The sequence below is a fragment of the Gracilinanus agilis genome, chromosome 2, assembly GCF_016433145.1.
Source record: "Gracilinanus agilis isolate LMUSP501 chromosome 2, AgileGrace, whole genome shotgun sequence".
Taxonomy (NCBI): domain Eukaryota; kingdom Metazoa; phylum Chordata; class Mammalia; order Didelphimorphia; family Didelphidae; genus Gracilinanus; species Gracilinanus agilis.
In genome coordinates this window covers 346,242,103-346,260,708 of record NC_058131.1, presented here as the reverse complement: position 1 = coordinate 346,260,708, position 18,606 = coordinate 346,242,103, and the positions used below count along the sequence as shown (strand labels likewise).

The 18,606-nt window shown below is 42.0% G+C and overlaps 1 protein-coding gene across 1 annotated transcript in view; it reads right to left on the bottom strand.

Moving 5' to 3' along the window:
- Nucleotides 1-2: 2 nt before the first annotated feature.
- The window catches only part of SLA2 (Src like adaptor 2), a 34,527-nt gene continuing 15,923 nt past the window's right edge, over nt 3-18,606 (bottom strand). The window contains exons 5-8 of the mRNA XM_044664342.1: nt 15,137-15,240; nt 2,116-2,265; nt 621-753; nt 3-153 (exon numbers count right to left, since the gene is read on the bottom strand). Of these exons, the coding sequence (XP_044520277.1) occupies nt 6-153; nt 621-753; nt 2,116-2,265; nt 15,137-15,240 (535 nt within the window). The 3' untranslated portion in view covers nt 3-5. The remainder of the gene's footprint in view (nt 154-620; nt 754-2,115; nt 2,266-15,136; nt 15,241-18,606) is intronic.

The following is an 18,606-nucleotide window of genomic DNA, read 5'->3' as shown; positions in this document are numbered from 1 at the left end:
GGGCCCTAATTCCCCTTCTTGACTCTCCCCTGGCCATTGATGTCCAATGATGGGTCCTCAGTCATGCTGATATAGGTGCCAATCGCCTCTCGAAGCCCCACACTAATGGGGCACATGTCACCTGAGGAAGATACCTCTGAAAACAAGAGCGAGCTGCATGGAGGGAGGAGAGAACAAGGTCAGGATCATTGATGTCTTTCACATGCTTCATACTTAATGTTCCTCAAATTCTGATTTTATTAAAGCTTGTCTCCTACTTAAGAATGGTTCCCGGTTGCCCAAATTTTTCTTTCTTTTAAGGCCTTCCATCATTTGGTCTTCCCTTTTTGTATCCAGTCTGATCTTCTGACGCTCAATATGCCTCTAGCCAGGCTAGTCAGGCAAACATTAAATGCTTACTCTTTACCAGGCAATATTTCATTGTTCTCTGAATGAAATTCTTGTAACTGAGCCTCTATCTGTGCTAACTCAGATCTGAACTGTCTTCCTTCTTTACTTAGTCCATTGGATTGTTTCCTGCGTGTAAACTCAGTTTTCCCATCTAGATTGTGAACTTCCCTAGGGTCTAGAACCTCTCTTCTAGCCTCAGAGGAAGCTTTGCAGTCAGGAGTGTCTCTTACCTGTCTACTTCCTTCCAGTTGAGAGTTGGTCTCTGGACAGACACTGGTGGTGGGATGTTCCTCCCAGGAAGCAGGCCCGCTCGTGGAAAGGCACAGGGCTCTACCAGCAGAGAGCAGAGATCATCTGCCATCTCTGGGGAAGAACCATCTTGTGTCACTTACCCAGATTATACGCCTCCCCACGCCCCCCCCCCCCAACTTAGCCACCATCCATCCTCCTAGCCCAGGAGGAAGTCTTTCCTGTTCTCAGGGCCAGACCAGCTGAGATACAGCAAACCTGGGCCTTCCTGCATCAGTTTCAGGGCCCCAGGACAGGAAATCTGAGTCATCTTCATATTGGGGTTGGAGAAGGAGGCCTGGCCTGGGAGCCATACCTAGGCCACTGACTTCACCAGGACATTTGGACAAGCCATTTTTCCTATTCCTAAAATGAGGGGGTAATGTTGATTTCAAGGGTCTCTTCCAGGTTTGACAGTCTCAAACTAATGATTATTGTGTTCTATCCTTAGACATAGAAAAGGCAATCTGAGGCTGGATAGAATCCTACCCCACTGGCCATTGGCCTTCCTTAGAAGTGATGATCACCAGCACCACCACCATACAACACCAAACACCGTGAGGGCAGTGCCAGAGGGACTGTGCTCCACAACCTTCCCCTGAAATATATGCCCACTGGAGAGCCCACTCTGGAGAAGGAGGTCTACTAAAATCTGTGTCATAGAAACTAAATCACCTTGCCATTTTTTTTTTGGGGGGGGGGTCAGAGTTGGCAACTTAAAGTGACGGAATGAGAATTAGAAAGGACTTCATTATTGTTCTCAGGAATGTCTGACTCTCCATGACCCATATCATTTGGGGTTTTCTTGGTAAAGATACTGAAGTGATTTGCCATTCCCTTCTCCAGCTCATTTTACAGACCAGGAAACTGAGGCCAGCAGGGTTAAGCAACTTGCCCAGGGTCATACAAGTATTTGAGGCTAGATTTGAACTCAGGAAGGCAAGTCTTCCTGACTTCAGATCCAGCATACTATTTATTGCACCACCTAGCTTCCCAGAAGGGACCTTAGAGATTCTCTAGTCCATCTTTCTCTTATTGAGGAGTAAACTGAGGCCAAGAAAGGGGAAAGAAATGCCCAAGGTCAATTAATAATACTAATAAACAGCATTTACATAGCATATTCAGGTTTGCAAAGCATTTTATGTGTTATTTCATTTGTTCTCAAAAGACCTTTTAAGAGATAAATGAGAAAAATGAGCTACTAAGTGTCCAAGGCAGTATTTGAACCCAGATCTTCTTTACCTCTAGGTGCCATTTATTGTCAGACCCAGGATCTGAGTTGCAATGCCAAGCCTAGGACTCTGTCTAGCATTTGTGGGGCATGGAAAGGAAAGGGAACTGACTGAATCTGGTTGGGACAGTGTCCCAGGTCCTTTCCACCTTTCTGTATCCAGGGATACCAGCTGGCTTGCCCAAACATTGGCTACAACTTCCTACCTGTGTAATGTTCCACCAGGGCCTGGAGCGAAGGGAAAGTGAACCGGGGAGAGATGTAGAGCCAGCCGTTCTCCAGGCGATGAATCCTGTAGTGCCTGACCACATCCCGAGAAGTAGGGCGGCTCAGCCTCACTGACAGGGAGTAAGCACCTAGAGGAGATGAGGTGAAGGAGGAAACCCCTGAGGTACAAAAATGCCCCCAATCCCTGATGGGTGGCATGGGGCCTGCTGACCTTGGGAAGATGTAGGACAGACGCAAAGGACAAGGAAGGAGCCATAGCTTGGTCCCTAACTCAACTGAAGGCTTATGGGAAAAGGAATGGGTTGGGCTATGGATGTTCAATCAGTCAAGTCAGCATTCGTTAAACACATACTATGTGCCAAGCATTGTGCTAAGGTCTAGGTATTTAAAAAAAAAAAAGGCAAAAGCAACCAATCAAAAAAAAATTCTGCTGAATGAAACTTGAAGAAAACCTCTGATATCATCAAAGTATTTTTTTTTGAACCCTTACTTTTTGTCTTAGTAACAACTCAAAACAGAAGGGCAAGGGCTAGGCAATAGGGGTTAAGTGACTTGCCCAGGGTCACATTGATACACATGTCTAAGACCAGATTTGAACCCAGGTTCTCCCAACACCAGGTCTGACACTATCCACTCAACCTCCTAGCTGCCCCTAATAAAGTTTTTTTTTTTTTTTTTTTTTTTAAATAAAATTCTTACCTTCTACAATACTGTGTATTGGCTCCAAGGCAGAAGAGGTAGGCAATGGGGGTTAAGTGACTTGCCCAGGGTCACACAGCTGGGAAGTGTCTGAGGCCAGATTTGAACCTAGGACCTTCCAGTTTCTAAGCCTGGCTCTCAATCCACTGAGCTCAGCTGCCCCCCTAATAAAGTATTTTTGAGAGAAGTTATTGAATGGTCCCACCAAGGTTTGGATAATTGGGAGAAGAGACATCTGCTCCCCAGAGATGAATCATATTCCTAAGAAGATCCACACACTGGTGTCTGGAGTTTTTGTCCCAGCTAATAAGCCCTAACTGCTAGTCCAATAAGGACCCTTCTTTAGGACAGAGGAAAAGAATGATTATTCAGTCCAAATCCTCTTTGTCGATTTTATTACCAGAATGTTAATGTGAGATAGTAGAAAAGTGTCTTGGTAATAAGGAAAAAGACTTGTACAAAAATATTTATAGCCGCACTCTTTATGGTGGCAAAAAATTGGAAAACGAGGGGGTGTCCTTCGATTGGGAAATGACTGAACAAATTGTGGTATCTGTTGGTGATGGAATACTATTATGCTGAAAGGAATAAAGAACTGAAGGAATTCCATGTGAACTGGAATGACCTCCAGGAATTGAGGCAGAGTGAAAGGAGCAGAACCAGGAGAACATTGTACACAGAGACTGATACACTGTGGTAAAATCGAACATTACAGACTTCTCTACTAGCAGCGATGCAAGGATCCAGAACAATTCTGAGGGACTTATGAGAAAGAAAACTAGCCACATTCAGAGGAAGAACTGGGGGAGGAAAAACAGAAGAAAAACAACTGCTTGAACACATGGGCTGATGGGGATATTATTGGGGATGTAAACACTAAACGATAACTCTAATCCAACTATCAATAATATGGAATTAGGTCTTGATCAGTGATACATGTAAAACCCAGTGGAATTGTGTGTCAGCTAAGGGGGGGCTTGGGGGAGAGGGAAAGAACATGAACAATATGTAACTAGGGGAAAACATTCAAAATAAAAATTAAAAAAAAAAAAAAAAAGAAAAGAAAGAAAGAAAAGTACCTTGGATTGGGAGACAAAAAACCTGCATTCTAACCCCAGCTGCCATGAACTTGCTATGTGACCTTGAGAAAGTCATTGGACTTATTTGGGCCCCAAATTTCCTCTTATCTGAAATGAAAGGGATCAGAGGATTTCCAAGGTCTCTTCTGCTTTGGAAAGGCCATATTCTATGAACACCCACTAGAGAGGGATTCCCCAGTAAGTATAAAGAAGAGTATAGCATCCTAAAATATAATGCCAACTCCTATTTTATAGATGGAGAAACTGAGGCCATGGTCTTAAGATTTTCTGCTTTTCTCAGCCTAAATCTGAGCTGGCCATTCGATAGGTTCAGTAAGAAATTGTCAAGTTTCTCAGTGGCTCCTTTAGCATGTACCAAAGTTTCCTCCATTTTTTCCTCCCATAAATAAAAAAAGTTTTATTTATGCCCATTGTTTTCATGTGGTAGGCTCTTTCTGCTATACTCTCCATCCAGCAAACTGTGGAGATTAAAATTAGTATGCAAAATACTCCAAGTATCATATTTAATAAGATTTATTAATAATGACTAACAAAAAAAAAGCTAAAGCAAAAAGCCAGCTAACTCAAGCAACTCATGTAGAAGAGAGCGAGAGAGGCATTCCCCAAAACTTATATACAATCACATAAAAGATGCACATAAACAGAAAGGAAAAGGGAATTTTGGGGCGAGGGAAGAATTCTGGGAGACAAAGTCTAACGGATACAAAGTTTCCACTTACACAGAACCTACCTTTGTAAGAAAGTAAAACAGTCGAGAAAAATCCTCTTCTGATAGGATATGCAACATTCTGCATCTACCACTTCTCTATCAAATGGGAGGTGTAACTATTCTAGAGTTATTCCTGAGCCAGGCTGGGTCAGTATGACTGTGCCACCACCTTATTTTCAGAATCCCCTATTAGGTTTTTACTCGTTTCACTTCCCACTCTGCAACCTCATGGAATTCTGGGCAAGACTTTGTCTCCAATTTTAGGGAAAAATTGGATCTTACTCCTGATTTATCCTGCTTTATCCAACTGTAGAATTCTCAGGACCATTTTAATTCAACAGATACTTCTTAACTGAGATATAATGGAACTGAATTGGCAAACTTCCACTTCGGTTTTTTGAAGTTTCTTTTAGCAGTGAGTGATTGAATGGCCACTAACAATTTGTGTCTGTTAAAGACATTTCTAAAAAACATACACTTGCAGGAAGACATTAATACCCTGTTGGTTTTAATCACTTTTTTTTTAACCCTTATTTTCTGTCCTAGTATCAGTTTTAAGACTGAAGAGTGGCCAGGGCTAGGTAATCAGGGTTAAGTGACTTGCCCAGGGTCATATAGCTAGGGAATTTTTGAGGGAGGCCAGATTAGAATCCATGTCCTCATGACTCCAAGTTTGGTGCTTTATCTACTTTGCTATCTTACTGCCCCTGTTCCGATCATTCTTTTCTTTTCTTTTTTTTAAACCCTTACCTTCTGTCTTAGAATCAATACTATGTATTAGTTCCCCAGCAGAAGAGCAGTAAGGGCTAGGCAATGGGGATTAAGTGCCTGGTCCAGTGTCCAGCTAGGAAGTATCTGAGGCCAAATTTGAACTTAGGACCTCCCATCTCTGGGCCTGACTCTCAATCCACTGAGCTACCCAGCTGCTGCTTGTTCCAATTATTTTTGAGAGCATTGAAGTTAATCCAGAAAAATAAAGGTCAGTTTTAATTCTGAGATCCTATTGTTTGGCATTTAGTCCAAAAAGGGTAAAGACAGAAATAAAGTATTCATAACACTTTGTGATAGCAAAACAAAGTGGGTAGCCATAAACAGGGGAATAGCTAACTAGATTGCAGTATACTGATGGAATTATTTTGCCAGAAGTAATGAGGCATAGGAGGAATCCAGAGAAATATGAGAAGACTTACATGAATTAATATAGTATGAAACAAGCAGAAAAACGAAATAATCAATAGGCAAAGTAAGCAGGGAAACGAAATCAATACCCAAATCATCTAAATGAAAAGAACACCAAAATGAAGTGAAGACACCGGAACCTCTGAGCAGGGATGAAGCAATGCATCTCCCTCTTCTCGGAGAGGCAGCTGGGAGTGATCTGATAAAGTTTAACCTGCTTGCACAACATTTTTTTTTTCTTTACCTTCCATCTGAGAATCAAAACTAGGTAATATTAGTGCTTTCAAGAGGGTTATGTGTCTTGCCCAGGGTCACACAACTAGTGTCTGAGGCTAGATTTATACTTGGGAGGATGTCTTCCTGACTCCAGACCCAGCACTCTATCTTTAGCCACCCCTAAACTATCATTTAGCCCCTGCTTAAAGACCTCCATGAAGGGATCCTAGTCTCCTAGGCTGCCCATTCCCTTTTAAGACAGTTAAGTTTTCCTCTCAGAAATTCCTAATCATTGTTCAGGGTTCTGCCCCTGCGGCTAAACAGAGCCAATCTAATCCCTCTCCCACATCCCTTGTCCCCTCCTGAGTCTGGCCTGCTCTCCAAGCAGGTCCTGTTCCTCTAAGCACTTCTCATAAGGCATAGACTTGAGGCTCTTTGCCATTCTGGTTGCCCTTCCTTTCTCCAATTTACCAATGTCCTTCTTAATGCCTGGAATGGAATACAGTTCTCCTTTGTGGTCTGTTACCTCTGCTCCATCAGGCCCAGAGAGTTCTCCGACTGAGGAGGTAGGAATTACAGAAAGAGGAAGAAAGGGGGAGAGGAAGGAAGAGACGATGTTTGGAAGAAGCGCCCTCCGATGTCCCAGCTCTAAAGGGTTTTTGTTAGGAGCATCATTACACGTTGAACACGTGGCGGATGGATATCAGCGGCAGACAGGGGGGCAGACAGGGGAATGATACGATTCAGATATACAGATGGTCAATTCAAAGGAATATTTTTGAGATACAAAAGTCCCGATAAAACACAGAACTTCTCCATTCTCATTACCTATAAAGTTGAGGAGAGGGCAGATGGCGTTGTTTGCACCTAGGTCAGGTGTGCCTTTGTAGGATGCCTGAGATGTTAATTAGGAATGCTAATGAAAACACCTGTAGAGGAGGCCAACTGTCAATTGAAAATTTAGTCCTCCTTGTCAAAGAATAGATTTTTTTAAAGAAATTGAAGATTATCCTCCAAATTAATTTAGACAGGCCTTGGTTAACTCATGAAGTTTCATAATGTTGCCACGACAAGAGAATTGCTTCCACAATGATCTCTTGTTTTTACTGAATCTTGCCTTTGCCTAGATTCCGTGGGACAACTTTATTTTCTTCATGATACTTTGTTCCTAGGGGTTTCCACAGTGGTCTGATGGTAAAAACACTGGGGTGCCTAGGGGGCTTAGTAGATAGAGAGCCATGATTCCAATCTGACCTCAGACACTTCCTAGCTGTGTGACTGTCAAGTCACTTAACCCCCATTGCCTAGCCCTTACTGCTCTTCTGCCTTAGAACCAATATACAGTATTGATTTTAAGATGGAAGGTGAGAGTTTAAAAAAAGAAAAGAAAAGAAAGGGGCAGCTGGGTAGCTCAGTGAATTGAGAGCTAGACCTAGAGATGGGGAGGTCCTGGGTTCAAATCTAACCTCAGATACTTCCTAGCTGTGTGGCCCTGAGCAAGTCACTTAACCCCCATTACCTAGCCCTTACCACTCTTCTGCCTTGGAACCAATACACAGATTCTAAGATGGAAGGTGAAGGTTTAAAAAAAAAAATAGAAACCATTCTCTGGAGTCAAGGAATCCTGGTTCAAATCCTCCCTCTTATGCTTCCTGCCTGTGTGACCCAGGGCAAGGCTCTCAACCTTCCTGGGCCTCACTTTCTTCATCTGTAAAATGAGGGAGTTGCTCTAGGTGGCCTCTAAGCTCCATTCTAGCTCTGGCTCTAGGAGCCTGTGAACAGATGTGGCCTAAGCAGGAAATGGTACAGTGCTTCTACCACTTCCTTGTTCCTGAAAGCAGTACCTCTCTGGCTCTCGAGCTATTTTGGCTGCCATACTTCCAGTATGGTCCACATCAGATCCTGCCTCCTCCCCAAGCCTTTCCTGAGCCCTCCAGCCCTAAACAATCAAGCAATAGGAGTCTCCCTCTTCACTCCTGTAACATTTATGCTAGATACAACCTGATTTGTATTAAAAAAAAAAAAAAAGAATTTGTATTGAAATCATTATGTTTCCCAACATACTCCTTCCTCCCTCTAAGAGGGATCATTCCTTATAACAAAAGAATAAAACAGAGAAAAAAATTTCAGCAAAATTGACCAAAACATCCAAAAATATAGACAGCATTCTAGATAGTGTGCCCTACACATGCATTCAGTTTCAGCTGGTTTCTTTTGGTCTGTCGTTGCCGTTGTTCCCCCCACTTAGGTTGCCTTAGTTATCCTGCATATATTATTTTCCCGCTTTTGCTTGTTTCTGCTTTGCTTTTGCCCGTCTGTTTCCCCAGGCCTCCTATTACCGGTTTCCTGTTTCTTTCCCATCTCCCACTAGCCTTTGAGGAGGGGGATGACAGCCCAGATTCTCATAGTGTAGCCCCAGGACCTTGCAGCACTTGGGGTTTGAATCTACCTGTTGATGCCAACATTGATGATGCATGGAGGAGCCAGCTTAACTCAGACGTGATCAGGGAGAGGGTGACTGGTGCACTCTGATCCCAGAGTGTGTGCATTTGTATGGGTATGCCAGGGTTCCTGTGTGTAAGTATCCAAACTGTGGAAAAGAGAGTCCTCAGGACTTCCTCTGGCTTCTCATCTCCCCTTCCAGGGGCACCTTGTCTGCTTGGGGACCATTTGCGGGCCCTTATCTCTCTTTAGTGGCACCTGGGATCTCAGCTTGAGGAGCGCTGTGGTTTCCTGTTTGCGTAGTGATGGGTCCCCTGGTACATACACTTACTTCTCTCCCCACCCCGCCAGCTTCGCAGTCCTATCTCCAGGGCCCCTGACCTGGCAAGAAAGTTGTTGCTGTTGATTTCTAAACACACAAGGCTCCTCCTCCTATCCCTCAACTGTAAAAAAGCAGTTTAAAAAAAAAACAAAAAACAAGAACAAAACAAAATGAAAAGACTTGGGGAGATAAGGAAAGGAATTGAAGTAGAAATCAAGTCAATCAAAATAGGACTGGTTTATATGGCACAGCAAGTGATATGATCTGAAGAGCAGTGCCCCATCCCCAAACAGAATAGTCATAATAACAATAGTTAGCATTTATAGCAGGGGTCAGCAACATGTGGCTCTTTTTTTTTTTTTTTTTTAAACCCTTGTACTTTCGGTGTATTGTCTCATAGGTGGAAGAGTGGTTAGGGTAGGCAATGGGGGTCAAGTGACTTGCCCAGGGTCACACAGCTGGGAAGTGGCTGAGGCCAGGTTTGAACCTAGGACCTCCTGTCTCTAGGCCTGACTCTCACTCCACTGAGCTACCCAGCTGCCCCATCGTGTGGCTCTTTTGAGGGCCAGATGTGGCTCTTTCTGCAGGAGCCATAAAGTCAATTTTTTTTCAGGCGCTGTTATAGGAGCGCACACTGTGAGCACTGTACGGCTCTCACGAAATTACATTTTAAAAAATGTGGCGTTTATGGCTCTCACGGCCAAAAAGGTTGCCGACCCCTGGTTTATAGGGTGCTTGCAAGGTGCCAGGCACTTTGTAAATATTTTCTCATTTGATCCTCACAAGGAACTTGGGAGTCATTGCTATTATTACCTCCATTTTACTGTTGGAGAAACTTAGGCAGGTAGAGGTTAAGTGACTTGCCCAAGGAGTTAGCTTTATTTCTGGAAACCCCAAATTTGCCTCAGTCCCTTGGGAATTTGCCTTGAGGGAAGTCTCCGACTGGCCTAGTCACTGACTAAACTATAAACCTTAAAGTACTTACAGATCCCAGTTTTAGGTGGGACTAGTAGACATAATCAAATCTTAAATTCCCTTTTTGTCCTAGAAGTTTCTCCGGTAGTATCAGAGACCTCTCCCTGGTAGCCCAGCCCCTGGCTAGAATTGTCCTTTTGTATCCATTGTAAAGCATCCACTTCTCCCTGATAAAACAGCCCAGGACTCCTCATTTCCTGGTAGCCTTGTTTGTAAAGCAAATCAATCATACTTCCCTGTCCTTAGTTCCCCAAAAGACACATAAAATCCCTATGTTCTATTATTCTTTGGAGAGTCATTTTTGACAGTTCATTCTCCCAGAGACCGTTCCCAGAGCCCCAGAGCTTTGGCTCTGGATGGTGGCAGAATCTTGAACACTGTCTCTTTCCTGATTAAAGATTTGGTCTTGCTGACTACTTTAGTGGTTCTGTGTTTTTCCAAGTTGATAAGGGTCACACAGCTAATAAGTGTCTAAAGGTTGGATTTGATGGGGATTTTCTTGACTCCAAGCCCAGTATGCCACCAAGCTCCTTCAGTTATCTGCCCCACTTTCTTCTGATACTTCAAATTCCAGCTGAGAATCATTCTGTTAGGGCCTGAAGACTCTAGGGTCACCTGGTCTTCATCCGAATATAAATAGCTCAGGAAAAAGGGGGAGAGATATAAAAGTCTTGCATTTAGGTTTAAACAGTTACACAAACACAGGATCTGGGAAGCATTAAAAAAGCCCTGGAGGCCTAAAAGCTCAATCTGAATCAATAAGGTGATGGAGAAGTAAAAAAAAAAAGCTATTACAGCTTTTTAAAAAAATATTTTGTTCTAGATCTACGATTTCACTAGTCTAGGGAACTTAGGTAAAAACTTCATCTACCAGCCTTTTGTCCATCCTTGTTCTTCGGTCTTTGACACAGTTGATCACTCCCTCCTGCTTGGTATTCTCTCTAAGGTGGTAATGGCAAACCTATGACACACGTGTCAGCACTGACACACATAGCCATTTTTTATGACATGCGGCCACATACAGAGAAGTGTGGGGCTGCATGCTGAGGATGAAACATTTACTGTAATGTAGTGTAGACACTGTGCACTATAGCTGACAATTCTACCTATATTAATTTACCTATTTTGGTTTAAAAAATATAATTATATATTAACAATTATACATTTTTGTTATTTAAACTAGAAATATTGTGAAATTATTATTTTTTCTTGAAGTGACACACCTCCTGAGTTATGCTCAGTTTTTTGGCGAATTTTGACACACCACGCTCAAAAGGTTGCCCATCACTGCTCTAAGGTCTTCAGGATATCTCCCTCCTCCACCATTCTCCTACAGATCTTGAAGGCTCTTTCTCTGTCTCCTGTGCTGAGTCCTTTTCCAGATAGCCCCCTCTAGTCATAACGGTCCCTCAGGGGTCTATGCTCAGCCTTTACCTTCTGTACTATTTGTAGGTTTCATCATCTCCTCTGGACTTAATTACATCACAATGCTGATTTTCCAGTCTACTTTTTCTGCCACAGCTTCTTTGCTGACCTCCAATCTCACCTCTCCAGCTTGAGTGTTCAGTAGACATCTTAAACTTAACTTGTAAAAAACACAACTCATTAACTTTCCTCCCAAATCCTCTTCCCTTTTCCTATTCCTGCAGAATCTTTCTGATCTCTCAGGTGTGAAACCCAAGAATAATTTTGGATTCCTCATTATATCTTGATCCCATAATCCAAGCTATTGCCAAGGCCTGTCAAGCTCTCCTTTGCAGCATCTCTAGGGCAGCTAGTGGTACAATGGATGTAGTATAGGGCTTGGAACTTCAACTCATCTCCCTGAGTTGAAATCTGGCCTCAGACACTTCTGTTGGTCTGTTGTGACCATGGACAAGTCCCTTATCCCATTTACCTACTTTCTCTCATCTGTAAAATAAGCTGGAGATGGAAATGGCAAACCACTCTAATATCTTTGCCAAGAAAATCCCAAATGGAGTCACAAAGAGTCAGATATGACTCAACAACAACAACAAAATAGGACCATCAGTCTAGGCCACCTCTTTCATTTTACTGATGGGAAAACTGAAACGAAGACAGATAAAAAGATTTGAAGTAACACCAAACATTAGAATCAGAATATACTCAAGGAGGTCACTGACAAAAAAGAATACCTCCACATACATCAAAATGTTTACAGTGGCTCTTTTTGTTGTAGCAAAGAAATGGAAACAAAGTTGATGACAATCAGGAGGAAATGGCCAAACAAACTGTGGTTTATTAATGTGATAGAATATTGCTGTGCTATAAGAAACAATGGACATGATGACTGTGGAGAAGCATAGAAAAACTTATTTATGAACTGATGCAAAACAAAGCAAGAAGAACCAGGAAAACAACATATACAATGTCTCCAACAATTGCCAGTGGATTGAACTGATTGTTTCCAAGATAAAAAGAACAAGCTTGGCCCCAAGGAAGAGATAAGAGAAGACCCCCCCTTTCTATTTGGGAGGGGTAAAGTGGGGTCAGAGAAGTCACATGTGACCACAAATCACAATATTCCATAGGTATGGCATATTGCATATAATGTAATTTTTTCCAATGTATTGACATATTTTGGAGATTTTTTTCTCTCCTTTTAAAAAAGTTCCTTTTACAAGAGATAGCTCTGTAGATGGTAAAAGAAAAATAGATATGGGAGGAAATCTTAAGTGATGGAAAAGCAAAACATATTGTTAAAAATCTATTTTTCAAAGAAAGACTAAAAAAAAATCATAGACTGAATTCGAACCTAGGTCCAGTGTTCCTTCTATTATAACCATAGTGCTAGGTTTCTGAGGAGAAAACATTCTTTTCTGTAATCTTGGAGGTGATTTTCTTCAAGAAGTCTGACCATGTCACCTCCCTCTTCCCCCAAAGAAAGTACCAAACATCTAGATTCTGTCAACATGGAATCTAGGAACCCCCAAATTTGTAGTCTAGTAAGATCTGATGAACCCCAAGTTTTAGGACTAGTTCCTAAGTTGGAGACCCCAAAGCTTGTCCTTGTTCCCAGTTCTTGTGAGAATCCACCCTGCAGGGAATCTCAGGCTAGCAGTTTCAGACTGAATAACAACCCTAAGGTAAATGACAATCCCAGTTAGGTGGGACGAAGCAAGCACTAAGTGCTCTTTTTGGTCTTAGGTAGTTTCCCTCCTTCCTTCCCTCCCCCCCCCCCCAGAAGACCCACAGCAGGGCAGGGAGCATCCTTTTAGTAAGCAGCCTCTAGCTAGGATTCCTTTCCCAAGCTTGATTGTATCCTGTCAGTATAGTTTGAACAGTCCCATTTCCTTGTAGCTATGGTAATGTCAATCAGTCATCTTTCCCTGCCCCTGGATCTCTGTAAATGGTATATAGGTCCCCCAAATTCCTTTGTTTGTTCCTCGGAGCTGTCATCTAGCATGGTGGGCTGCCAGAGTCTGGGGACTCTGCGTGGGTTGATAGTGCACAGCTCTTCGAGGAGGCCTAATTTTATCCCTAAACTCCTTTCCTTAATTAAAGAGAGGCTTTTCTGTCTATTTAATAGTTCTGTGGGGGTTTTTTAGCTAACAGTTCAAATATAAACACTTAACTTTTCTAGGCTTATTATATATTATTTCCCTTTCCCCAATCTTTGGTCTAGTCAAACTAGCCTTCTTGCTGTTCCTTAAACAGGACTCTTGTCTCTCATCTCCGCCCCTTTGGGCTGTACTCCCTGCCTGGAATGCATTCCCTCAACACTTCTGCTTCTTAGGATCCTTTCCTTCAAAACTCCTGTGGGATTATTTTCTACCCAAACCCTAAAGTTTTTCCTGATTCCCCCAAGGACTAGTGCCTTCCCTCCTCCCCAACCCCACTTACCTTATTTATTATTATTATTATTATTATAAACCTTTACCTTCTGTCTTGGAGTCAATACTGTATATTGGCTCCAAGGCAGAAGAGAGGTAAGGGTAGGCAATGGGGGTCAAGTGACTTTCCCAGGGTCCCACAGTTGGGAAGTGTCTGAGGCCAGATTTGAACCCAGGACCTCCTGTCTCTGGGCTTGGCTCTCAATCCACTGAGCTACCCAGCTGCCATTATTATTATTATTATTATTATTATTATTATTATTATTATTATTATTATGCCAGATTTGAACCCAGGACCTCCTGTCTCTGGGCTTGGCTCTCAATCCACTGAGCTACCCAGCTGCCATTATTATTATTATTATTATTGTTGTTGTTGTTGTTGTTGTTGTTGTTGTTGTTGTTGTTGTTGTTGTTGTTGTTGTTGTTTTTGCATCTATATATTTATGAAGTGGGATGGTATTGTCCAGCTTCTCTCTTGAAGCTGAAGGCCAGAAGCAAGTGAAGAGACTGACCAGAGATCTCTCCCATCTCTGCCCTACCCCTCAGCAGGTGTGGGACATCCATCTCCACCAATGAGGAGAGTCCCGGACAATTGGCCCTTTGAGCCAGTAATAATACCCTTATTAATGTAAATGTTGTCTTTCTCATAGAATTGAAGCTCCTTGAAGATGGGAACTGTGTCATTTTTTCCGATTTTATCCCTAACAATTTGTAACACATAGTAGGCACTTAATAAATGCTTATCATTGAATTGATCTCAAAGTTGCTTTACTAATTGGCCTCAGTAGACCCAAGGTTGAAGTTGTTTTTTCACCTATGGCAAGATGGAGCTTCACAAAGTCACCCCCACCGTCTGGGCTGGTTTCCTTATAACGAAAGCTGTGAATCAGTGTAAGTTTAGGTCACCCAGGCTATGGGTAGCATCTGTGGCCATATAAGAAAGACAAGGTAAGTGGCTCACGCTATGATTGAACCTGGAACTGTCTTCTCTCTCTCTTTCCGTCTTCCCCCTCCCCTCAAAGCTGAAGAGTGGTGAGGGCTAGAAAATCAAGTTAATTTGATTTAATTCAATCAGCGGATTAATCAATTTAATTTGATTCTATCAAAATGAAGTGCCTTTCCCAGAGTCACACAGCTAGGAAGTGTCTGAGGCCAGATTTAAATCTAGGAGGTTATCTAGCTTCTCCCTTTATATATTTTCTATTTACTTAGCCGTGTAAGTATTGTTACCTCTGATTGTTGTTTCCTTGAGTCCAGGGATTATTTCATTTTTGTATATCCTCAATACCTAGGACAGTGCCTGGCACATAGGAGATACTTAATAAATGTTTACTGGATTGAACTGCTTAGTCAAAATTCTGGACATTTAGAAAGTGGGACACTTTAAAAAAGCTTTTTCTGTTTTAAAGCCATGTTATAATTCAGCTACTGCAGCCCAGTCCAAACCAGCTCCGACTCCAGGACAGTGAGACTTGCCCAGGGCCCAGCCTCTAGGGTCTGTACCTTTCCTGGTCTGACTCTCCCGGATCAGGAAGGATCCTCCATGGTTGCTGGGGAGCAGCAGGAGATCCTCTGCTTTCTCTCGATTCAGGCCTTCATAGAGCCACCTAGGAAAGGAGGAGAAAAAGTAAGGATGCTGGTGTGCCACTCAGTGACTGAGCTACCTGGGCTTTTCTTCCTCACTTGCCCTTCCCATTCCTGTAGTCTTTCCTGATTGGATGTCTTCTCAGGACAAGAAATTGGAACATTCTTGGAATTCACAAATATTCTCTCCCTGCTCCCCTTGAAGCTTGAAAAGGCAAAGTCCAAGATACCCGGAAGGAATTAAAGGAAGGGAGTACAAATATACTTGAAAAGGGTTTAGGTAAGTTAATAATGACAGAGCCACAACAAGGTGGGGAGGGCCTTTAGGAACATTCCTGCCCTTAACGTTTTATGGTCCGTAGGCATGCCTCGTTGAAACCATCCCCGGTGTCCCTGTGGGAGATAGAGTCATGAACCGCTGGAATTATGGGGCTGGCCTCGTCCAGGACCAAATTCATCTGTTCTAGGTTTGAGCTCTGGCCTTGATGACGAATAGCTGTATGCCTCCAGGCTTCATATGTCCGATTTGAAAAATGGGAGTTTGAACTAAGATCCCTTTTAGCTCTGACATTCTATGGTTCCAGGAGACTTCTGAGAATTATAGTCTTAGGGGAGTAAAACCAAAATTCACTTTAAAGAAGATTATGAACTACTGAGTTCACCCGGGCTACTTAGACCATAAACCTCTGAGGGTGATAGTGTGATAAGCTTAGAAAGGATCTGTCATAAGTACAATCAATCCTCAGCTTTCATGGAGGTGATGTTCCTAGAAAGGGGAGTGAAAGTCAAAATCCTGAATATTTATACATAGGATTTGTGGGAAATAGGAGGTGAGGTTCCTCCCACTACCAAAAACTAGACTCTTTCACACTTTTCTGCACAGAAGTCTTTACAGCAAAATAGTAATTCTAATATTATATGATAATATGATATTATATATAACATAATAAACATATACTATAATATATAAAAATGTATCTGATAATATGTATTTTTCTAACACATTAACTATGAAATTACCCATAAAATGCAGTACATAAAATTAAATAGGTAACAGGCAAAATATTTTTTCTCTCTAGTAATTCTCTAGAATTCTGTGACCTTTTGTGCTAGCAGCTCAATAAAAAAACAAAAAAAACAAAAAAAAACCATTGATTTGAGACAAGATTCACTTTTCGTGACACGTGATATCTATGGGACCACAGATTCTTTCCTCCTTTTTGCAGAGACAGCAAACGATTTGTGAGCATCAAACTTGTGGCTGACAGTGGTTGCAGACACTCTGGCATGGCATGAAGTTTATCTCTTTTCTCACTAAGCCCATGTGGCCTTAGAGCCCAAAAGACTTGGAGACATACTTTGGAGACATAATTGCAACCCAAAACTTAAGTTTTAAAGGCAAACAATGAAAACATGCACAGGTAGCTCTTTTCAAGGATAGGGCCGAAGATCAGTACACTAGCCCCAATCTTGCACACATTGTGCCTCTTTTTTTTTTTTTTTCCTGTATGGTACATAGCTGAGAATGTGTGGCAGTTTCCAATGCAAAAATGAAAATGAGGTTACAAATAAAATCATTCAGTTTCTTGAGGTTGGGAAAGTTAAACTGCAAATGCTGAGAGTAGACTGTCGATTCCAAGAGAAATAACCATCTGTACACCCACAGAACCTGGATGGCCCCATTTAGTAGCTTTTGCCATGCTGGAAAAATATTCCACTATGGTCCCTAACAAGATTCTATGTCTATTTTCTGAGGACAGCTTAATTAAGGATGGAGAGGTTCATCCTCAAGCAGGCTAACTACCAGCAGGATGGCTCTATGAATAGAACATCAGGTTAGAGTCAGGACTGCTTAGAATTCAAATCCTGCCTCAGATACTAACTGTGTGACTTTGGGCAGTCAATTAACCTCTGTTTCCCTCAGGTTCTCCATCTGTCAAATAGATAATATAGCAACTACCCCACAGGGCTGATTATGAAGATCAAGTGAGATAATAACTGTCGAGTGCTTAACACAGTGCCTGGCACATAGTAATGCTATATAAATGTTAGTTAATATTTTTAGTAGTATTATTATACATTTACTAACTATGTGACCTTGAACAAGTCACTTAACCTCCCTCAGTCTCAGTTTCCTCATTTACAAAATGAAGGGATTGGTCTCAGTGTCTTCCAAAGTATTTTCCATCTCAGAATCTATGATCTTATGAATTCTTTGACCATGGCAAAGTGGTCATGAAGTAACCATGAAATGAAGAAGTAAAGGAAAATACCTCAACCCCTAATATTTTTTTTTTAACTTTTCTTTCTGTCTTAGAATCAAAAGGCAAAAGAGTAGTTAGGGCTAAGCAATTAGGGCTAAGTGACTTGCTCAGGATCACACAACCAGGTAGTGTCTGAGGTCATATTTGAACCTAGGCCTGGCCTTTATCCACTGTGCTGCCAGCTACTCCTACCCCCTAATACTTTTGCATTTGACAGTAGCAGAATATTAGAAAAAGGGCCAGATAGTAGGTGTTAATCATCACATAATTTTTAGGTGCCTGCGGATATTAATTCAAACTTTGATACTCTAAAGGGGAGCTGACAAGGTACTAGAGCAAGGGTCGGCAACCTTTTTGGCCATGAGAGCCATAAATGCCACATTTTTTCAAATGTAATTTCGTGAGAGCTGTACAGTGCTCATAGTGTGCACTCCTGTAACAGCACCTGAAAAAAAAAATGGACTTTATGGCTCCTGCAGAAAGAGCCATATGTTACCGACCCCTAAACTAGAGGAACTGAAACACGTCAGTACTGACATTTTTACTCTAAAGGAAACCCCAAGAGGTACCACCTCATACCTATACTACAGACACCTACATCACAGATTGGCCAAGATGACATAAAGGAAAATGATAAAGGTTTGAGGGGATGTGGCAAAATTGGGACACTGATGCATTGCTGGTGGAGTTGTGAACTGATCCAACCATTCTGGAAGACAAATTGGAATTATGCCCAAAGAGTGCTAAAAGACTGCCTGCCCTTTGATCAAGTGATGCCACTACTAGGGCTGTGTCTAGGAAAGATCAAAAAAAGGGGAAAGGACCTACTTGGACAAAAATATTTATAGCTGAGCTTTTTGTGGTGTCAAAGAATTAGAAAGTAAAAGGATGTCCCTCAAAAGGGGAATAGCTGAACAAATGGTGGTATGTGATGATGGAATACTATTGTGCTGTAAGGAATGCTAAATAGGATGATTTCAGAAAGAGCTGGGAACACCTTCATGGACTGATGCAGAGTGAAATAAGCAGAACCAGGAGAACATTGTGCAGAGTAACTACAATATTGTGGAATGATCAACTGTGACAGACTTAGCCACTCTCAGCAATACAACAATCCAAGATAAT